Consider the following 19,704-nt stretch of genomic DNA (forward strand, 5'->3'; position numbering starts at 1 on the left):
TCAATTTATGATATAAGTAGCACTTTAATAAATAAAAATGCAATTGATATAACTTTGAAAAGATGTAACGAAAATTCTCTCGTTCATGAAGCCAGGCTAAATTTCACGTTTACGGCCAACCGCAACACCAGTAACTTATATACTGTGAAGCGTCGTCACGCTAATAAAAAAATACCGATGGTCTTTGAAAAGTCACATTTATAATTAGTCGCAGCCATAGACCAACTAACCTACCTAAGAAAACATCGCACAACTTTTATATTTAACAAGGGTGCCCAGCCATGTGATCAAAATAAATGAGAATAAAACCGCTACAAACGCAAACACGAAGATGAGCAATCGCACAATACTTGACGAGTTCGTCACGATGTTCTGGGCCATTAACAATGTTTAAGCAGTTCGCTCTTTTTCTACAAATAGAAATTGGACACAACATGAAGTTTTCAATATTACGAAAACATCTTGAAAAAATACAAGTTAATTTCAAACAAAAGAATTTTCGTTATTTGGGTTTTGGTTTAACCAATATTTTTGTATGAGTCGGATATTCAACAACGCTCGTAATTGTCGATTGTAAAGAGTTTAATCCATCCTTAGACTGTCGTTTGTTCCAGCTGTTGAGCAATGCTCCTCTTTCATTGTTTTTAGGATTTTTTTTGTCGTTTTCGTGACGAATCATTTTGAATCTGAAGTATATCAACAAAATAATTAGAATATCATTAATCTTTTAGAATTACAATAAGCATGGTCATCTACATTTATTTACCGTATATAGTCGTCTGGAGGTCTGTATATCGAAAAGCGACCTATCCAAATAATTCTTGCGTTTATGTCGTCATCTTCAGCGCCCCAGCCCTATTTTCAAAGCATTGAATCAGAAAACGACTAGTCTATAACTTATACCCCTTAATTAACCTAGATTTTAATCGGGTTTGTTATGCAATAAATAGTGAAAATTCATACGATATACAGAGGTGGCCAAAATTTTAAGACCAAACCGCGAATTTCGAGAAAAACAATTCTCCGTCCTATTTCTTGCCTAAACTATCTATAAGACAAAGTAATGAGCATTTATATTGTATTTTGCATCAAAATCTCAAATTTTTAATATTTGGTGTATCCTCTTTTCGCTTTCATGACGGCCTTGATTCGTCTGGGCATACTTTCGATTAAATTTTTGCAAAGTTCTTCAGGAATTTCACGAATCCAGACTAATTTGATTGCTTCAATTAGGGAAAGAATACTCGAGGGATGTTTTTCAGCAACTTTATTCTTGAAAAAAATCCAAAAGCTTTCGATAGGGTTAAGATCGGGACTGTTCCCCGGTCACTGCAGAAGAGTAATTTCCTTAGGCCTAAAAAACTCTTTTACTATCTTTGAACGATGGCATGGGGCTACGTCTTGCATAAAAATCGTGCACTCGTGCACCATCATGTGCAGTTGTAGCTTCTCCTTCTTAAGTCCAAGTATTTCTGGCCGTTCATCGTGGTTCCTGTTTTTAGAAAAAAGAGTCCGGCTGTACCTTTGGTCGAAATGGCTCCCAATATCATCACACTCGGTGGATGTTTCATCGTTTGCCGGGTATACTTTTCATCAAATCGTGTTCCTGTGGGTCGACTGACATTTTTTTTCTTGCACCAAACTCTTGAACACTTGATTCGTCCGAAAATAAAACTTTAGACCATTGGGCAGAAGTCCAGTCTTTGAGCTGGAATGCAAACAGGAGGAGGCTCTTCTTCATCGCTGGTGTAAGCCTCGGTTTTCTTGCTGGTTTTTGTGATTTCAGACCAAATTCTACAACTAAACGGCGGCTAACAGTCCTCCTGCTGACTGGAATACCGGCTTCATTCAAATTGGCCCTGATTTCTTTGTCTGAAGTCTGAACATGTTGGAGATTTCACCACTTGCGTTTTCATGAAGATGTCAGCTCTAGGAGTTGTTTCCCGGGGACGACCACTGCGTTTTGCATCAGTATAAGTTCCTGAGTTCTTAAATTTCACAATTGCCTGATGCACAGCAGTTTTACTAGAGCCAAGCCGCTCACCAATTTGACGTTCTGTGTAGCCTTTCCTGTGGAGAACAACAATTTGACATCGCTGAACCTCCGAAAGAGAGCACAATTTACCCATTTTAGGCAGATAAATAATACAGAAAAGTAATCTTTACTGGCTAATGTTCAATTGATATTTGCTAAATAATGAATGATTACATCAGATTTCGACCCAGAATAAAGATGATGCAACTGAAACAATATCTGATGTACTATTATGACGTAATAAGAAAAAACGTTATAAATCAATTCTGGTCTTAAACTTTTGGCCACGACTGTACTATTTGGAGGCGAACATTCGGCTTAAAGAGAAAGTATTGTATGCATATTAACGATTGATGAGTGATGACGCTTCTTCATTTTTTATTTTGCTCTTAGGCCAAACATACATACGTAATAAGCGTTGGAAAATCCATTAAGTTTTTGAAACTGTTCGTTTGTCATTCCGATCACTCCACCCACTGTCATCCCACAACAAAATCGATAGTTAAATTTGTCAATGCGGTGCGACAAATGCAGCACTTCAGTTCCACCTATTTGGCAACAAAAACACACATTTTAATGCTTTCCATGTGTAAGAAGCAGCACGTACTCGTGAAATTTCGCACCAAAATGTCAGATTATCCATAAAGATGGCATATTGCAAATACTGTTGTCTGATATAGATTATTTTATAGCGTAGGCTATAAAAGTCTGTATATGTACTAGCAAACCAAAAATTAGTTGAGGACAGAAGAGGAATTTACGGGATTTCGTTTGAAATGCTGCATCCCTTCAGGTTCATTGCAATTCAATATATACAACTCCTCCACCATTGGTTCTCTTCGCTTAATCACATTTCAAATACAATAATACCGTACGTGATAATTTATGGTGTTCTATAAAATTATAGCTCATCATATTCCAACAACTACTTTCGCTACTTTCGGAAATACCAGATTAAAATGCGATGTCTGTTGGTGCCATGGCAAGTAGGGAACCATTGCATGTATATATATATTGTAGTTCAATTGAATACCTTCTCTCATTAAAAGAAGTTTATAAAAGCAGTTTGCACTTCTTACCAAGGCCGGATTTAGGGGAAGGGCCTCATGAGCCCCCCACCAATTTTTCAGCCAGGTACATTGTGTCACAAATAACCAAAACTATACTGTTTTGCCTTAATTTGACATGTATTTACCCAGCATTTTTTGCATTGCGTGGTTATTTTGTTTCAATAGTTTTAAACAGGACTGGAAAATGTTATTTTTTTAAAACTAAAACTTATTAAAAGCCGACTACTCGCGTCGATGACTCAAAAAGGACTCGCTAAGACGACGTATTAATGGAGGGGGCAATAATTACAACAAACTGCAGTTGTGATTTGAAGATTGGCTCAAACCCAACCCACAAAAATCTATAGCCTAGCCCATCTAAATTCTGAGCCCAGCCCATTTCAACTTGTAGCCCAGCGAAAGGAAAGACGGAAATTACAAAAGAAAAACGCAAAATAATTTTTGTGTCTCGTCGGTTCAACATTTCTCCTACTCTGTATTCAGCATAAAAAAATAGATGAACAAAAATGTGAAATTTTGTCTACTATAATCAAGACCAGTGATTCCCAACCGCGGCTCTCAGAGCCGCATGCGGCTCCAAGGTAGCTTTCTTGCGTCTCTCATTGACACACAAAAAAATCTATTTATATTAATTAGGGCAATTATTTTTTGACTTTTCAAAAATGTCAAAAATTGTTCAAAATTTATAGTGTTAGTTCAAAATTGTTTACATATTTTTCATTTTAAATCTTACAGTTACACATTGTGGCCTACTTTATACTGTTGTGAATGGCCCATCGTCTACTTATGGTGATTCATAAACCGCTTCCTGAATCCTAAACCACAATTGCGCCTCGCTTTGACAAAGTTGTTAAAGCTCAAAGCCAATGCCAAGTTGGACATTAAATTGATCTGTGTTATTTTTCTTGTTAGTGTTGCTATTCGTTGGTACATGATTTCATGCTTTAAAATTTTCGTTATAATTACTTGAGTGTTTTCATGCGGCTCCATACGTAATCTGAAGTTTGAAATTCGGCCCCGACACCAAAAAAGGTTGGGAACCACTGATCAAGACTGTACGACTCCATATGACGCACGGAGCTATAAATGGAAATGGGCTGCCCTTGAATTTAAAGTGCGCTGGCCTTAGCATTGAAATGGGCTGGGCTCAAAATATAAATGAGCTGGGCTCAAGCCCATTTCTCAGTCACAAATCTCTCTCCATAATTGGCGCATATCCCCCTATAATGAACTCAATTTGTGGAGACTATAGGCGTTTCCACGTCTTTTTGTTCATTTTTCTTTCCTTTGCGACATCTCATCACTGTCATCGGTTATATTGCTAAAATAACCCCTGCCATACTGTGAATTTTTATAAAATTATGACCAAAGTCAAGAACACAATTGGCTTATCTTGAAACACGACAAGTTGCTTGTCGTTCTGGTTATTCAGCAGCTTACTTACTTTCCACTTAAAGTTTACTAATGAGCTTACTTTAGACAACGCAAATGGAGCATTGCAGTTGCTGATACAGAGTTGTTATCTGTTTGATCGAGTTGTAAAAGTAAAATAAGACTATTCATGTAGTGTAGTCTAAAACAGCTGCTGAAAGGAAATACAGTACGTACAAAACTCATTGTGAAGTGAGTACGTGTACATACTCAGTACGTTAAAGTAAGTGGCTAGTGGAAGTGAGTACGGCTACGGTCTCTACCGATTACAAGCTCCGTTGATTAAATAACTTTGAATTATGCCAAGATATATTACTTTGGTCAAGAAAGCATTAAAATTTCGTTGATGTCACTAATGCTGGAGCTGCTTACTATTGAAACGTAGGCTATAGTTATTTTCTAAATGTATTTTGGGCAAATCTCTTTCAGCAGATCGGCGTGAAAATGCCATTCAGAAAAACGTCAACATCTTAAAACATTTTCAGTGAGTCTGCCTTTTGCTCTCCTAGACACAATTTTGTGCTAACACTATAGCATATTTAGTGAAGGGGCATTAGGCCATACCCCATCACAAACCTAACGCTTTTAAGCCATAGGCCTTTTTACGTTTGCAATCTTTCGTTCATTGTATTTCTTTGTTTGCTAGTACATATTAGTTACAACTAACACAGAAAAACGTGTAAGATTAATAGGCAGGTTGACAGTGTTTCAACATTATATGTTATTTCATAATTAATTAATTAATTATAGCCTAATGTAATTTACATAATCGATGTGTACGGTCTTACAAGTTGGACATGCCGTCGTCTCAAAAGTGAACCGTATAATCTAACTGCTTTAGGCTATTGTCCAAATAGATATGAAAATACAGTTCGTTTAAGGCCTTTTGCAGGGTATTTGAGGGGTAAATATTTGCGCTTTCTGCATTTTGGGCAAAGTAGACAAGTTCGAGAATTTTAAAACCAAATTCTAAAAGTTTTTTGGTTCCCCTCAACCCTAAATATGCCACTGCATGCTAACTATAGACATACAAAAAGGTGTTGAAGTCCATAAAGCTAAACTTGGTACCTATTTGCACTTATATTACAATTTTTTAAAGAAAGGGCCCCCACCAATGCTGGGCCCCAGGGCACTCCACCATGTAAATGCATAGATAAATCAAAATGTGTCTTACCTCTACATCTGTACAACGTTCGATCATCTTCGCTTACTGTGTCAACATCGTGAAAGAAAAAGCATTTGGGATGCAATGTTGTGTCGTTATGGGCATAAATAAAACCAGTATTCATGAGTTGTCCCTTGTTAAATATTTGATCATCGTCTTGCTCCACCACAAATATACGGTAACGTGCCTGTTGTCGTTGAAGAATACCGTGGATGTAATAGAGGAAAAACCTATGTTAGATGAAGGTAAACTAAACGTTCAAGTAAGGCCGGTCTCAGAAAAAAGTTACAATACCAAAAAGAATTAACCTGTCAATCTTCATTATGGTCTGACAAAAATCTTGGACCAGTGAAATCTTAGACGTTTCTTTTAGTTATGTCAAACCGCACTTATAACAATCTATATATTAACAATAAATAATCAAAACCACCTTAAATGTTCCTCTCTATCCCTAAAAGGAATTATAATGGCAAGAGTGTTCTCTGTGCGACAATTGCTGGGCCCAGGGTAATATCCACCATTTTCTAGCGTTGGATATGCAGCGGCAATTTCTTCAAACGTGGGTGGCCAATTGGAATCGTTTTTTTCTGCACCTGTTGCATGCAGTGACAGTAAAGATGCATTTTGTGAAAATATCACTACTGGTGTTCATCATTATTGTATAGAGGAATTACTTCATGCAAGTTTTACATGTGAACACTCATAATGGCGCTAATTAAATGTTTTAAATGATTCGGACGTTTTAATGTTTCGATACTCTTCCTAGCATAACTATACATCTTTAGGATAATGATCTAGACCAAAATTTTTCTCGGGTTACTTATTTGGAGTTCAAATGAATATCTAATTGTTAAATCACTTGCCGCTTGTTGTGACAGTCACAATTTAAAAAACATATATATATACGCTCGTGTTTTACACAAAATTATATAAATTTATATTAAATAGAAAATATTAAATATCATTTAATTTTAAGCAAACGTTTAAAAAGTAATATGAAATCAAAAAACTATTGTTTATAAAAAGGAAATGCGTTTTGAAAAACCCAAATTTTATATAAAGCATGGTTGCACCAAATACTTGGCAGTTAATAAGTAATTGATTTTAGCTGCTAATATGACAAAATTATGGCAATTTTAAAAATGACTAATTCGGTCAGTTTGTTTTTATTAAAATGCTGAGAAATTTTATATTAAGGCAATTTTATTTATGGACGATTTAACTTTTAAATAGGTTGGTCGACTAAAGAACTTATTAACTGGATAATACCAGCCGATTACGAAACTCATATTATTTATTTGCTGGAGAAAACTCCCGAGGGGTCGTGCATGACCAATATACACCGACAAAATATCAAAGATTTGTTTGATTTGATTTACACGGACATTGATTTGTGTGGTTAAACCGTAAGTTTACCGGGTAACCAAAGTAAATATAATAGAAACGAGAGAAGTCATGCGTAGATCAACATTGTGGGCAGAAGAATAATTTCGGTTTGGAGATAAAGCCAACCAGTAAACCGTTAAACCATATGTTCCATTAAGGATGTTGCCCATAGAATAGCTCTATTGTGTTGGGTTTTAGTAGTATAGGTATCGAATTTCTTTGAACACACATCTCCATCAATAATACGTTATATAGAAACAATGAAGAAAGTAACCCTATTCCAGCCTACGCTTTCCATTACATAATACATGAAGACAGTGCGGTGCTGACAATCATTGAATGAAACGTTCAATAAAGCGGTCGAAAGTATAAACGTTTTACTGAGTAGCTGTATTTACAGAAATAGTAATAATTTATCAGTCCTGAAAAAATACTACCACTGGCAAGTTACGCGAAGCTTTTCAGTTACGATACAAGTCTTTAATTTATAACTTTTGAAATTGGTTATAAGTTATATACACCGGTAGATATATAGGTTATAGGCTATAGCTGTTGTACAAATTACCTTCAAAATTGACTCCAACTGGACCTTTTAACAAAGGTGATTCATCTGGACATGGAATATCAGCTGTCCTCGAAGCGGACGTTGTATGTTCGAAGGAAATGGAAGTCGAATTTAAATCCACATCATGGATATTTCTATCAGCATAACTCTCTGATTCCACTTGGTCAGAAAACGTCTGAGTCTTGTCATTTGTAACATTGTATTTGATGCTTTTTTTGAAAGATAAATTCTTCTTTACATATATCTCTATGGTGACAAAATTCATCCCGAGATAGAAAGTCGCTAACAACAATACAGCAACTACACATTGTTTTCGATAAAAAACGCGTCCTAGGTTTTTCTTTCTATATTCAGTTTCTCATAAAAGTGCAAAAATTCAAATTGACTAAATCAATTCAAAAGCACAGGCCTACGCTTCTAAAGCGTTTACAGCGTTTAATGTATATCTGAAACTCCTTCGTTAAAGTCACGCTGACGTAGACAAATTTTACAATTCGATCACTACTTCACTGCTTCACTGCATTCTTGGATTATTATTTATTTTCTGGGCGCCCGAAGGACGTATTACTGTTCAAATATTTCTTGCTATGTAATACAATGAAATTCATGTACTATGCATGAATACAGTGAAAGATTGTTAAACGTTTTACAATTGATGGGCTTTTTAGTCATGTTTTCAGTCATGAACATGTTTTGTAGGTTATACAAGGCTATAGTCTGGCAATATAATCTCTCCAAATTCAGACGATGCTTTAATGTCTTGACATACATTTTGGTGACTGAAAGCACTTTGGTAGCTTCGCCTACAGTTTGGCTGGTATGCTGAAAAGTCGTTCTACTTAGTTAAAATTTGCTGACTTGTTGAGTAATCCAAAAGAGTGCAATGTGGAAACTAGTTTTAAAAATAAACCTAATGGCATAACAATCACATCGTATTGACAAAAAACAGTACAAATACCTTCCTTATACCTATATTTGTTATATGTATTTTTAAATGTATACGTGACCATACACGATTTTACTGTTATAGGTGAAAACCATAGGTGTGATTGTTATGCGTGTATTTTAAAGAATTGAAATACGTTCCATACGAAATATTTTAAAGAATTGGGAATACCTCACGTTTTCTAAAAGCTTTATAACTCGCTTGCTATTAGCTTACTAGTGTTTCGATTTATTTAATTGACAGAAATAGCTTTGGTTGAAATGTTTTGCTTTTGAAATAGATTCCTAAACGTTCTTTCTTCAATCCCAGTGAAAGAAGCGTGATCGTAACTCTGTCGCTGTCTATAGACTTAACGTCTCGTCATTGCTATCTTTGACGCCTTTTTTACAAACCTCATAAAAAACTTATAATTGCCAAAATTGGCTAGATATCTTAAGTTGGGCAAATGCTTGTAAAAAATTATAATCAAACAAAGCGTATGTACTGAAGAATGACCTGGCAATTTATTGACCAACGTGGAGCATAGTAATTTTTAAGAAACAAACTGAGCTCTGTAGCTCTTTTAGTAATATTGCTATGAGCCATCGAATCTTGCGGCCTCTAAAACAGGTTCAATGGCAATAGAGCTAACTTGATTTTGTTTATTTCAAGGCTTTCACTAACTCGAAGCAACTTCACTGGTACCGACAAATATTTTATTAAAATGCATGTAAACAACTATCACTCAAAGCTTTTTTTAACTTTGATTAGATTTTTGTTTGAATTAGAATCACGCCGATTTAATCGTAAATTACCGATAATTACCATTATCGGTTATTTTGCCGTTATCAAACATTTCCTTGAGAAAAGTTTTACGAAGCAAAGTATAATGTAAGTTATTTAATCATAGTTACAGAAAATTTTATTTAAAAAGTCCCAATTAAAGAACGGGTTTTATTCCTAAAACCTTCGCTTGCGTTGCCTATAGATTATATTATACACTAAAAAGTCTACGCATATAACATAGGCTACTTGTGATCGCTGTCAACAGCGCACTCAAAACAGGAAATAACTAAAACTGAATTAGACAATACCGAAATAACCAGAATGAAGTTGACCAAATTGGAAAACACTAATTTATGATGATTTATTGTAGGCGACAAAATTAGATAATTTCGTTTTCGAAAATGTTGTTTTACAACTTCAGTTAAAATTTTTCTGTTTCCAAAGTTCTGTTCTGATTATTACAATTTTGGTTAATTCTGTTTTAGTATATTTTTGCGCAAGAATTTCACAGCTCCCGGTTTTATTGTAATTTATCAATTTTTCTGGGAAGAACAACGACACGAAAAACGGCAAATCTTTGGATTGTAGACCTATGGTTTCTTCGAGTGCTAACATGATTCAAGCATTAATTTCATAAAATCAAAATTGAAATTTTTTTCATTAAAACTTAGTTTTATCAAAAAAAGTTTTTATCTTAACAGCGTCAGAAAATTAAACTAGCCCATACCGACCCTCTCGCCATTCTTTGACCCTTTGCGCTGCCAAAAAGGAGATCCAAAATCTTTGATTTCATGTAAAAAATTATGCAATGATGTATGGTGAAACAATCACAATTGAAACCGACAAATACTGGGAGGAACGTCGATAACGGCATAGGTGGGCAGTACCGCTGTACTATAGTACCGAATTACTGTACCGCGGAACTTTCTCAGTACCGATACCGTTACCGCCAGTATTTTTGAAAAAAAGTACTGAATCTCTGTACCGAACTATTTTTTTCAATAAATTTCAGTCGGTCCTAGTACTCAGTACTTTTCATGTGATTATTTCAAAATTTTAACAAATATGTTTTTAAAAATACATGTTAATTAATCCTTAATACTGTATTTAGCATTTGTTGATCTTTTTTGATCTAGAAATGTCAAGTAAATTGCAAACGATTTTCGTCACATATGTTTTGACCTGGAGTAACCTTTACTTGGGGCATAATAGCGGCAACCATTGCATTTGCAGGCTTGCAGCAGCATCTTTTGCACAAAAAGTACCGGTACCTAATACAGACAACTTACCAAATTCATTTTTAAAAATACCACCAAATACCGGAACCGTCGGTACTTTTTGCCAAGTACCGGTACGGTTACTGACGGTACTTTCAAAGTGTCTACTGCCTACCTCTGGATATAGGTCTTTGTACATCGGAACATCAGCATAATTCCACCACCCACGGGATAGGCCTGTAGGGTAATATTAACACGTTAAAAATGTCGACAGTTCTAAAGTTTTCCAATGATTTTGAAACTTTGCGCAATAATATAGAATAAATTTGAAGAAAGTGTATAAAATTTTAAGTTAAGATTCTTTTTCCGAATTTTGGATTTTACTGGCGTTGAGAGGAAAGTACTTAAGGTAAATCACCGAATAGATTACCTTGTAAACACCATTACAGATGAAATATTTAGAAGTGAAAGTCAGTTTTGACATTTTCAGCAAAGACTGCAAAATAATTTTTGAAGTTTGACAATTTTCTAGCCGTTTCCCATCGCCAGTAGCATGTGGTCTGTTCTGGTTTTATATTACACATGGGACTTCCCGTAAGTAAAAATCATAAGAAAATCAAGACTGAGACATGATGAACGATCTAATCTAGAGGCGGGGAAGTGATCCATTTATGACCTGCAAGCCAGGCTTCTAATTCAGAAGCCTGGCTCGAGATTACAGAGGTCATGGGTTCTGTAGATTGAAGCCTGGCTCGAGATTACAGAGGTCATGGGTTCTGTAGATTGAAGTTACAGAGGTCATGGGTTCTGTAGATTGAAGCCTGGGTCGAGATTACAGAGGTCATGGCTCGTATAAAATGAAGCCTGGGTCGGGATTACAGAGGTCATGGGTTCTGTAGTTGAAGCCTGGGTCGGGATTACAGAAGTCGTGGGTTCTGTAGATTGAAGCTACAGAAGTCATGGGTTCTGTAGATTGAAGCCTGGGTCGGGATTACAGAAGTCGTGGGTTCTGTAGATTGAAGCCTGGGTCGGGATTACAGAGGTCATGGCTCGTATAAAATGAAGCCTGGGTCGGGATTACAGAAGTCGTGGGTTCTGTAGATTGAAGCCTGGGTCGGGATTACAGAAGTCATGGGTTCTGTAGATTGAAGCCTGGGTCGGGATTACAGAAGTCGTGGGTTCTGTAGATTGAAGCCTGGGTCGGGATTACAGAGGTCATGGGTTCTGTAGATTGAAGCCTGGGTCGGGATTACAGAGGTCATGGGCTCTGTAGATTGAAGCCTGGGTCGAGATTACAGAGGTCATGGGTTCTGTAGATTGAAGCCTGGGTCGATATCAGAAAAGGGTAAATAGGTTGAATCAGAAGGCAGGAAGGTTAGCCCAGTCGAGCTCTTTTGCTTTTTTTTAGAACTAGGCTAGCAGAATGCGGAAGCTGATTAATGTTAAAGAAATTACTGTGTCAGTGTGTAGGCCTATTGAATTATTTTAAGTCATGTGTTTTGACTGCATTGAAAGTTAGGCTAGGCCTGTATCAGGTTAAATTTATTATTAAGCAATCGTAAAAAGGAATATTATAGGTTGTAGCTTATAGTAGTCTACCAGTACATACTGGTAAAGTAAAGTATAGTAGTCTACCAGTACATACCAGTACATAAATAAACAAATATTTATCATAAAATTCAAAACTATTAAACAATCCGATTTTAAATAGATGGAGTTAAAAGAGAATTTCTCTTCAGTGTTTTGGGGCAAGAAAGAAGAGATTTTTGAAAAAATTGAAAGCTCACATGGAAAAAATTGTTTTTTATGCAATCTAGAAATATATGAAAATTTTCATTCTTCCAATGAGAACATTTCGAATCATTTTCTAAAAAAGCATTTCAAATTCGCGGTGGAATTTGAAGTAAAAGGTAGAAAGGGTAAGTGTTCAAGTATTACTAAATTTCAAATTGTGTTGATAATGTTAAGTTGGGCATTGTTAGATTATAAAATTATATGTTTGTATTTGTTAAGGTTTTTCTCTTCCTTGCCGCAAGCAAGAATGCCTAGACAGAAAAAGTGAAACTGAGGCTCGACGGAGTCATTTTCACTGCCCTTTTTGTACTCATGTCTTTGGTCGGAGTACACCTCTAAAACACCACCTCGTTACAAAAAATGGTAAGTTAATTGCTTTGCACTCACTTAGTATCTAGTCTTTGTATAAACATATTTTTGTTTATGAAGATTTATGAATACTAATTATGGCCTGATAGCTTTTTGCATTTAGTCATTTTTAAACTTCATTATCTGGTCTACCAAATACTGCTCAGTTTTAATGGATGTACTGTAACTCGGACTCTGGAAATGATTCTAAAATGTCAATATAACCAATGCTGATATTTTCCTATTTTACTGCACTTATACCTTGTGCAGTATATATAGCTGCCTGGTCAGTACTGATAGTTTTTATGTGGTCATGCTGTAAGACAGGCATGCACAACATACGGCCCGCGGGCCGCATGCGGCCCGCGAAACCTTTTCGTGCGGCCCACGAGATATTCCGTGATTTCGCTCATTCAGGCATTTTCTCCACGGTTCCAGTTACATAATCAACGAATCCGATGCTTTACCGCCGATAAGCGTTAAAAACAACTACATACTGTAGTGCGAGAGGCAAACGTCTCTTGACAGTAACCATCTTCTCAATAATATCTCTTATTCGACGGTTAATCGGTCACATTATATAAAGTAGGCTACACGTTAGTTACAACAATGTTAGCACGCGGCCCGCGAAACTTTTTTCCCCTAAAACGGCCCGTGTACTGTTTTGAGTTGTGCATGCCTGCTGTAAGAGCTATTTTTATACCAGGGGAATGTGGATCAATAAAGTCGTCCAGCGACTGCCATCAAACAACAAACAACAAACAACTGCCATCTACATCAACAGGTACATAAATGTTTTTGGCTAATTATGTTGTAGTATAAACATAACTTTTCAGTTTTGTAACTGCTGAATAGATAGATTATAGTAATAGCTGGGGCAAGGGTGGGTAGCTATTTTCTGTTCAACGTCATCTGATAAATATTTAGCATTAGTTGTGAAACACTGCAAAGCCAGTAAATTATGCAGAATGCATGCATACTGAAATTATCAACATCCTCAAATACAGTATGTTATAACATGAATTAAATTCTCACACAAGTGTATAGAGAGACAGAGAAAATTCATTTCACCAAACACTGCACAAAATTTATACACAATTGAAAAGACGTTATATTTTTTCTGTACAAAGACTTAAATATTAATGAGCCTGGTGTCTTTTTACAGATAGAATTTGTAACCAGGAAGTTCACAGAAAAGGTTTTATGTGTAAAATTTGCAGCCAATGTTTTTCAAGCACGATAGCCTTACGTAGACATGGGGAAAAGAAACATGATGTTCTTCAAAGTATGCTGCCATGTGTGACAATTGATGCTGTTAATGGAATATTTATGGTTGCAATATCTAGCAAGGGACCTTTGGCTCCAATACATGTTAAGAAGAATGTTTTGCAGAGCGCATCTGTTTGCACTAATGAAGAGTGTATGTATCTCATAAAACATTTATCAATCATGAATCCGGGCTATGAATGTCAACATTTATTGGCAGTTCAATATTCCCAGATTGCTGAAACAGTCTTTTTACAACAATTTTATCTGAATGAGTTGAGAAGATTGAATTCAATATCGGATAATTCCTGTCAGAAATGCCTGCAGCTTCAGGAAGCCAGCTTACAGGCACATGTCCCTTTACTGGTTTATGTGGATTTTGAATCACTAGGCTATAGCGGTAGAATGAAATATTTCTCAGTGTTATGTGAAGAAGAAAGTTACTTTTCACCACTGTGCAGAGTGAGAGTAACATTTGATTATGATAAAAGCCAGTTTTTTTGTCAGTGCCCGATAGCAAAAGGTGATAATGTGTTCTGTGTTCACCAAAACATAGCAAAATGGTATATGTGTCAGTATCAACGGGAATGGTTGGAGGCAAGTGAGCCAGTGAGGTATTATGAATGCTGCTTGAAGATCAAAAGCTATTTTTAATATTACTTTAATTTCACTTGTTATTTTTTTTTTATATTATTTTATCCTGTCTTTGTTTTCTCTTTTTTCTTTTATAAAACCTTAATATGATGCTTAATAATTACTGGATCAACATTTTCATGAGTATATACTTTCGAGGGATGTGACAAATTGAAAAAGATTTGGATAAATTAGAATATGGGTAATATAGTTACATGTTTGTGTGAATACAAATCAAATCTGCAAATGGTAACTTTGATCAAGTCCCTTGTCGAGCAACATGGTACTGTTCAGTGTTTCTTATATACTTGTAATACTTTGTTTTGCTTTCCAAAGACGCAATACTCTGTTACCTTTTGATGAAGCCATGATGGCTTACTTTCTGGAAGAAAAACGCATACCAACAAATTTACCTCACTATATCCTTGATGATGCTGCTCCACCAAAGCTCCTAATGCCCAGTGAAAAAAACTGTCCCATTTGCAAGGGTGTTGCATTTACTGAAAAATCAAAAAAGGTTACCGTGTATGGAATGGGAAGGCTATGGCACGGTACGAGCTTTTTTTTAGAGAAACAGCATGCTGTAATATGGTTTTGCTTAGCTTTTTGTTATTTTTTTTGTAATGTCATTTCCTTTCAATTTGGTTGACTTGTTGACACAAGTGTTATGTGTAAATAAAATTTGTAAAAATAAAATTTAAAATTTGTAGATATTACGTTGGTGACAAAGAAGTGTATGTCCTGTCAAGGATTAATTCGATTCCCAAATTATCAAAGTGGCTTTCACAATTTTGACAACACCTTCTTGCTGACAGTCAAGCTATGTTCATACTTAATTAGAGGAATTGAAGTTAGCATTATGATATTTTAGCATTATTTTGTATAGTTACAATAGAATTCACATAATTTGGCTTTGTTTTAATTGCCATTATGCCAAGTTTACGTAATATAGCAGTTACCGGCTTTTTAATGGTCCTTTGCAGATGTTCATTAGTCAAAATTTACCATGTTGTTCTTTTATTACAGGATTATAACAATTATATAATTTAATACCTAACTTCGTCAATTTAAAAGGCAATTTAAGTTTAATCAATTTTTTCTGAATGTTTCATTCAAGTGAAATGAAGTCATTGATAAGTCTTAATTTACTATTAATAATTTCAGTCTTACCTAATGTTGGAAGAAATTTGTTGCTGGAAGTTTATAATTTATAAAAGTGTTTTTTTGATTTGTAGAATCATGTTTGCATTGAAAGAAACTTGAAAACTCTGTTTTATGGACTGGAGGACAAACTACCTATTTCTAAATTTAGAAATGCGGTTTATCATTTTTGTGCACTCCAAGAGTATTCCTATGACTTTGTGTGCTATAAATGTGGTACTTCACCAAAAATATTAGTTGGAGATGGCAACTGGAAGAACACATGTCAAATACCCAGTATGAGATTGCTAGAAGTGAATCCATTCTGTTTACATGGTTTTTTAGCTGTTTTTGATTTGTTTGGGTTTAGTTGATGATCTGAAAAGGGATGAACATAGATGTTATGTTGAAGATATAAATCCGGAAGAAGTTTGGTTAAGTTATTGTAAAGAAATACTCGGACGGGGTTTCTTTAGTGATTAACTTTTAACTAATATTATCAATTCTTTTTGTAAGGTATATAGTTCGTTTGTTACTGGGTGATAGTTGATATTACTCAATTCAGGTCCAACAAATAATCCATGGAAAGTTGATTTGAAGTTTGACAAAATCTCTCCTTGGATGGGTTTCAAATTCAATGTATTGAGATTATTTGTAACACTAGCTATCTGCCTAACCGTTACATTATTTGAAGGCAATTGATGTTACTAACGCTGAAGTGTTTATTTATGATCCACTTGGGAGGGAAAAGACCATCGCTCCAACCATTACAACTAATTTAACGTAAGCTGAAGCTGTGATTAAAACATTGGCTTGTAATCTGTCATGGAATGGTACATGAAATTTGTCCAATGATTGACAAAAAAGTTTTATTACTATTAACAAATACACAGGTGGTATACCGTGGACATATGGGATTTTAATGTACCCAACAGTGAGTCAATAAGGACCTTTGTGCTTTCACAAACAAATTTCAATGTTTGTAATATTATCACACCTATCACTTGGGCTCGCATGAGCTTAAAATTCGGGTTCGGTACTTTACAAGTATTTATACTGTACTGATATATTTCAATTGTAAATAGATTCTTCCAGAAATTTCATAACATGAAATTGCATCAACCAAATTCATCTTACGAAGACGCAAAAGTGGTGATGTACAGCCACAATGTACAAAAAGATTCCCACAGTTGTGGGCCCCTCTCTCTCATGGTAAGTGTTCAATCATACAAGATTAACCCCCTAACTCATATCTTGTTACGCCCTAACGATGCAGCCACATGGTAGTTTGCCTTATAGCTATAATATTTGTTGTTCAATATGTATGTAAGACCACAATTGCATAATAATTGTAGAAGAAGAGCTTGACTTTTACTAGTTGAGTGCTAATGTGCACTTTACAATTCATAGAACATTTAGACTGTGGACATATGTGGGAGATTATACATTTTTCTGGATTATATGTGACAAAATATTGTAAACTTGAAAATGCCTATCCACTGAAAGCTACTTCTACGTTATGTTTATGTAGGCTGCCCAGCAATACATGAAAAATGAATTTCAAGAATTTAGAGAGGCTTCCACAGATTGTAATGCAATACGCATTGCAATTGGAAATATGCTGCTTAGACATTGTGGTAAGTCCATGCTTAATTTATTTGGGGTCCCATTAATTCAATGAAAAATAATATTATTTCACTTCATGTTTTGTTTTTAGACGAAGAGAACCTTGACGAATTTTGTGTTCATTGTTCGAAAACAACATCAAGGAGCACTGCATGGGTAAATAGTTTTCGCCTGAAGTTGTTCAATGTAATGTCATAACATTAAGGCTTCTATTACAGCAATATCAAACTGCTTTGCCTATTTCTCTTTCAGTATGCATGTGATCAATGCTGCCGCTGGATACACGAATCCTGCTCTCCTGAACCGGCAGAAAAAGAACAGTTCTTATGCAAACATTGCACAATTTAATTCATGTACTGTAATAAAATTCTTTCCAGTTCTTAATCTGTTTGTGGTACAATTATAAGTCAGGCAAGCGTTCACTGTAAATGATTTATTGAATTAAAGCATATCAGCGGAAAGGAAGGTGTTGAAGAAAGTACTTTTAAACAATTTCCTCACTACAAATACATTCATCTGTAAATGTGTTTTCTTTAACTCATGCAGTCAGGAGACTTCCCAATTGAACGTGGGTCACGTGAATGATTTCACAATCCTAGGAGCAACGTGAAATGGTCTGCATCAAAAATCCTAACATGCAGTAATAATGTATGGTCAAACCACTCCATTTTTATGTTCTTCAATAGCTAAGCAAATCACTATATACCTGTAAAGTACAACAAAAGACAATAGGGTAATCAACATGTGAGGAGAAAAAAAGTAATTGGTAGCAGGCATTTTATCAGAAACACCACAAATAAGCAGTTCAACAATAATTTTATCATGTACTTGCATAATGTATTTGTGGTTTTGCATAACTCAACATTCCTGTGGCATTCAATTTAACTTCGTGTGTAATTTGTGGGGCTTAATTTCCGTAATATAGGTAATGTATGATAATTTACTGCACAACGCAAACTTAGTGATACAGGATTTAATTAAAAAACATGATCTATTTCATTTCAAACCAGCCTTTTTAGGCATGACCTCTTTATTGTCGATCAAACCTTTAGTAAAAAAAGCTGTGAACTTTCCAGTCATAGGCTACCTAGCCTAACCCATGACTTCTGTAATGTCGACCCAGGCTTCATTTTATATGAGCCATGACCCTTCCAATCTCGAACCAGGCTTCAATCTACAGAACCCATGAACTCTGTAATCTCGACCCAGGCTTCGATTCATACGAGGCATGACCCTTCCAATCTATACTCAGGCTTCAATTTATACCGGCCATGACTTCTGTAATGTCGTCCCAGGCTTCATTTTATACGAGCCATGACTTCTGTAATCCCGACCCAGGCTTCAATCTTCAGAACCCATGACCTCTGTAATCCCGACCCAGGCTTCATTTTATACGAGCCATGACCTCTGTAATCTCGAGCCAGGCTTCAATCTACAGAACCCATGACCTCTGTAATCTCGAGCCAGGCTTCATTTTATACGAGCCATGACCTCTGTAATCCCGACCCAGGCTTCAATCTACAGAACCCACGACTTCTGTAATCCCGACCCAGGCCTCAATCTACAGAACCCATGACTTCTGTAGCTTCAATCTACAGAACCCACGACTTCTGTAATCCCGACCCAGGCTTCAACTACAGAACCCATGACCTCTGTAATCCCGACCCAGGCTTCATTTTATACGAGCCATGACCTCTGTAATCTCGAGCCAGGCTTCAATCTACAGAACCCATGACCTCTGTAGCTTCAATCTACAGAACCCATGACCTCTGTAATCCCGACCCAGGCTTCATTTTATACGAGCCATGACCTCTGTAATCTCGAGCCAGGCTTCAATCTACAGAACCCATGACCTCTGTAATCTCGAGCCAGGCTTCATTTTATACGAGCCATGACCTCTGTAATCCCGACCCAGGCTTCAATCTACAGAACCCACGACTTCTGTAATCCCGACCCAGGCTTCAATCTACAGAACCCATGACTTCTGTAGCTTCAATCTACAGAACCCACGACTTCTGTAATCCCGACCCAGGCTTCAACTACAGAACCCATGACCTCTGTAATCCCGACCCAGGCTTCATTTTATACGAGCCATGACCTCTGTAATCTCGAGCCAGGCTTCAATCTACAGAACCCATGACCTCTGTAGCTTCAATCTACAGAACCCATGACCTCTGTAATCTCGAGCCAGGCTTCAATCTACAGAACCCATGACCTCTGTAATCCCGACCCAGGCTTCTGAATTAGAAGCCTGGCTTGCAGGTCATAAATGGATCACTTCCCCTATTGCTAATCTATGGACGAATCTCCTCTCCAG

At 36.2% G+C, this 19,704-nt stretch overlaps 3 protein-coding genes across 7 annotated transcripts; 2 read left to right on the forward strand and 1 right to left on the reverse strand.

The window, feature by feature from the left end:
- Positions 1 to 15: 15 nt before the first annotated feature.
- LOC143473206 (beta-1,4-galactosyltransferase 1-like) lies at positions 16 to 8,094 on the reverse strand. 2 transcript variants are annotated; one of them, XM_076970090.1, is made up of 6 exons: positions 7,653 to 8,088; positions 6,132 to 6,294; positions 5,711 to 5,931; positions 2,444 to 2,583; positions 767 to 855; positions 16 to 686 (listed from the first exon to the last, which is right to left on the reverse strand). In XM_076970090.1, the coding sequence occupies exons 1-6, from the start codon at positions 7,915 to 7,917 to the stop codon at positions 503 to 505; spliced, it is 1,062 nt and encodes a 353-aa protein (XP_076826205.1). In that variant the 5' UTR covers positions 7,918 to 8,088; the 3' UTR covers positions 16 to 502. The 2 variants fall into 2 exon arrangements, with proteins under 2 accessions (XP_076826205.1, XP_076826206.1); XM_076970091.1 differs by lacking the exons at positions 16 to 686; positions 767 to 855 and adding an exon at positions 1,878 to 2,070 and having other exon boundaries at positions 7,653 to 8,094.
- Positions 8,095 to 11,695: 3,601 nt separating this feature from the next.
- LOC143465788 (uncharacterized) lies at positions 11,696 to 16,544 on the forward strand. Of its 2 annotated transcripts, none has more exons than XM_076964261.1 (8): positions 11,696 to 12,499; positions 12,594 to 12,737; positions 13,429 to 13,506; positions 13,888 to 14,602; positions 14,958 to 15,172; positions 15,332 to 15,471; positions 15,857 to 16,058; positions 16,132 to 16,320. In XM_076964261.1, exons 1-8 carry the CDS (start codon positions 12,292 to 12,294, stop codon positions 16,242 to 16,244), a joined length of 1,815 nt encoding a protein of 604 aa, XP_076820376.1. In that variant the 5' UTR covers positions 11,696 to 12,291; the 3' UTR covers positions 16,245 to 16,320. The 2 variants fall into 2 exon arrangements, with proteins under 2 accessions (XP_076820376.1, XP_076820381.1); XM_076964266.1 differs by lacking the exon at positions 16,132 to 16,320 and adding an exon at positions 16,456 to 16,544 and having other exon boundaries at positions 11,697 to 12,499.
- On the forward strand, positions 16,405 to 17,771 carry LOC143465799 (uncharacterized). 3 transcript variants are annotated; one of them, XM_076964292.1, is made up of 6 exons: positions 16,458 to 16,544; positions 16,655 to 16,695; positions 16,847 to 16,973; positions 17,293 to 17,398; positions 17,479 to 17,543; positions 17,640 to 17,771. In XM_076964292.1, exons 3-6 carry the CDS (start codon positions 16,869 to 16,871, stop codon positions 17,733 to 17,735), a joined length of 372 nt encoding a protein of 123 aa, XP_076820407.1. In that variant the 5' UTR covers positions 16,458 to 16,544; positions 16,655 to 16,695; positions 16,847 to 16,868; the 3' UTR covers positions 17,736 to 17,771. The 3 variants fall into 3 exon arrangements, with proteins under 3 accessions (XP_076820389.1, XP_076820407.1, XP_076820398.1); XM_076964274.1 differs by lacking the exon at positions 16,655 to 16,695 and having other exon boundaries at positions 16,405 to 16,544; XM_076964283.1 differs by lacking the exons at positions 16,458 to 16,544; positions 16,655 to 16,695 and having other exon boundaries at positions 16,702 to 16,973.
- The last annotated feature ends 1,933 nt before the right edge of the window (positions 17,772 to 19,704 follow it).

The sequence above is a fragment of the Clavelina lepadiformis genome, chromosome 1 (assembly GCF_947623445.1).
Source record: "Clavelina lepadiformis chromosome 1, kaClaLepa1.1, whole genome shotgun sequence".
Classification (NCBI taxonomy): Eukaryota; Metazoa; Chordata; class Ascidiacea; order Aplousobranchia; family Clavelinidae; genus Clavelina; species Clavelina lepadiformis.

Coding starts and splice junctions, on each gene's coding strand:
- LOC143465799 (XM_076964274.1), top strand. CDS start 16,869: ATGAAATTGCATCAACCAAATTCATCTTACGAAGACGCAAAAGTGGTG. Junction 16,974..17,292: donor GTGGGCCCCTCTCTCTCATG/GTAAGTGTTCAA, acceptor ATGTTTATGTAG/GCTGCCCAGCAATACATGAA. Junction 17,544..17,639: donor CATCAAGGAGCACTGCATGG/GTAAATAGTTTT, acceptor TTTCTCTTTCAG/TATGCATGTGATCAATGCTG.
- LOC143465788 (XM_076964261.1), top strand. CDS start 12,292: ATGGAGTTAAAAGAGAATTTCTCTTCAGTGTTTTGGGGCAAGAAAGAA. Junction 14,603..14,957: donor GAGGCAAGTGAGCCAGTGAG/GTATTATGAATG, acceptor TGCTTTCCAAAG/ACGCAATACTCTGTTACCTT. Junction 15,173..15,331: donor AATGGGAAGGCTATGGCACG/GTACGAGCTTTT, acceptor TAAAATTTGTAG/ATATTACGTTGGTGACAAAG.
- LOC143473206 (XM_076970090.1), bottom strand. CDS start 7,917: ATGAATTTTGTCACCATAGAGATATATGTAAAGAAGAATTTATCTTTC. Junction 856..2,443: donor GATTTTCCAACGCTTATTAC/GTATGTATGTTT, acceptor CTTTGAAAATAG/GGCTGGGGCGCTGAAGATGA. Junction 687..766: donor CCTCCAGACGACTATATACG/GTAAATAAATGT, acceptor GATATACTTCAG/ATTCAAAATGATTCGTCACG.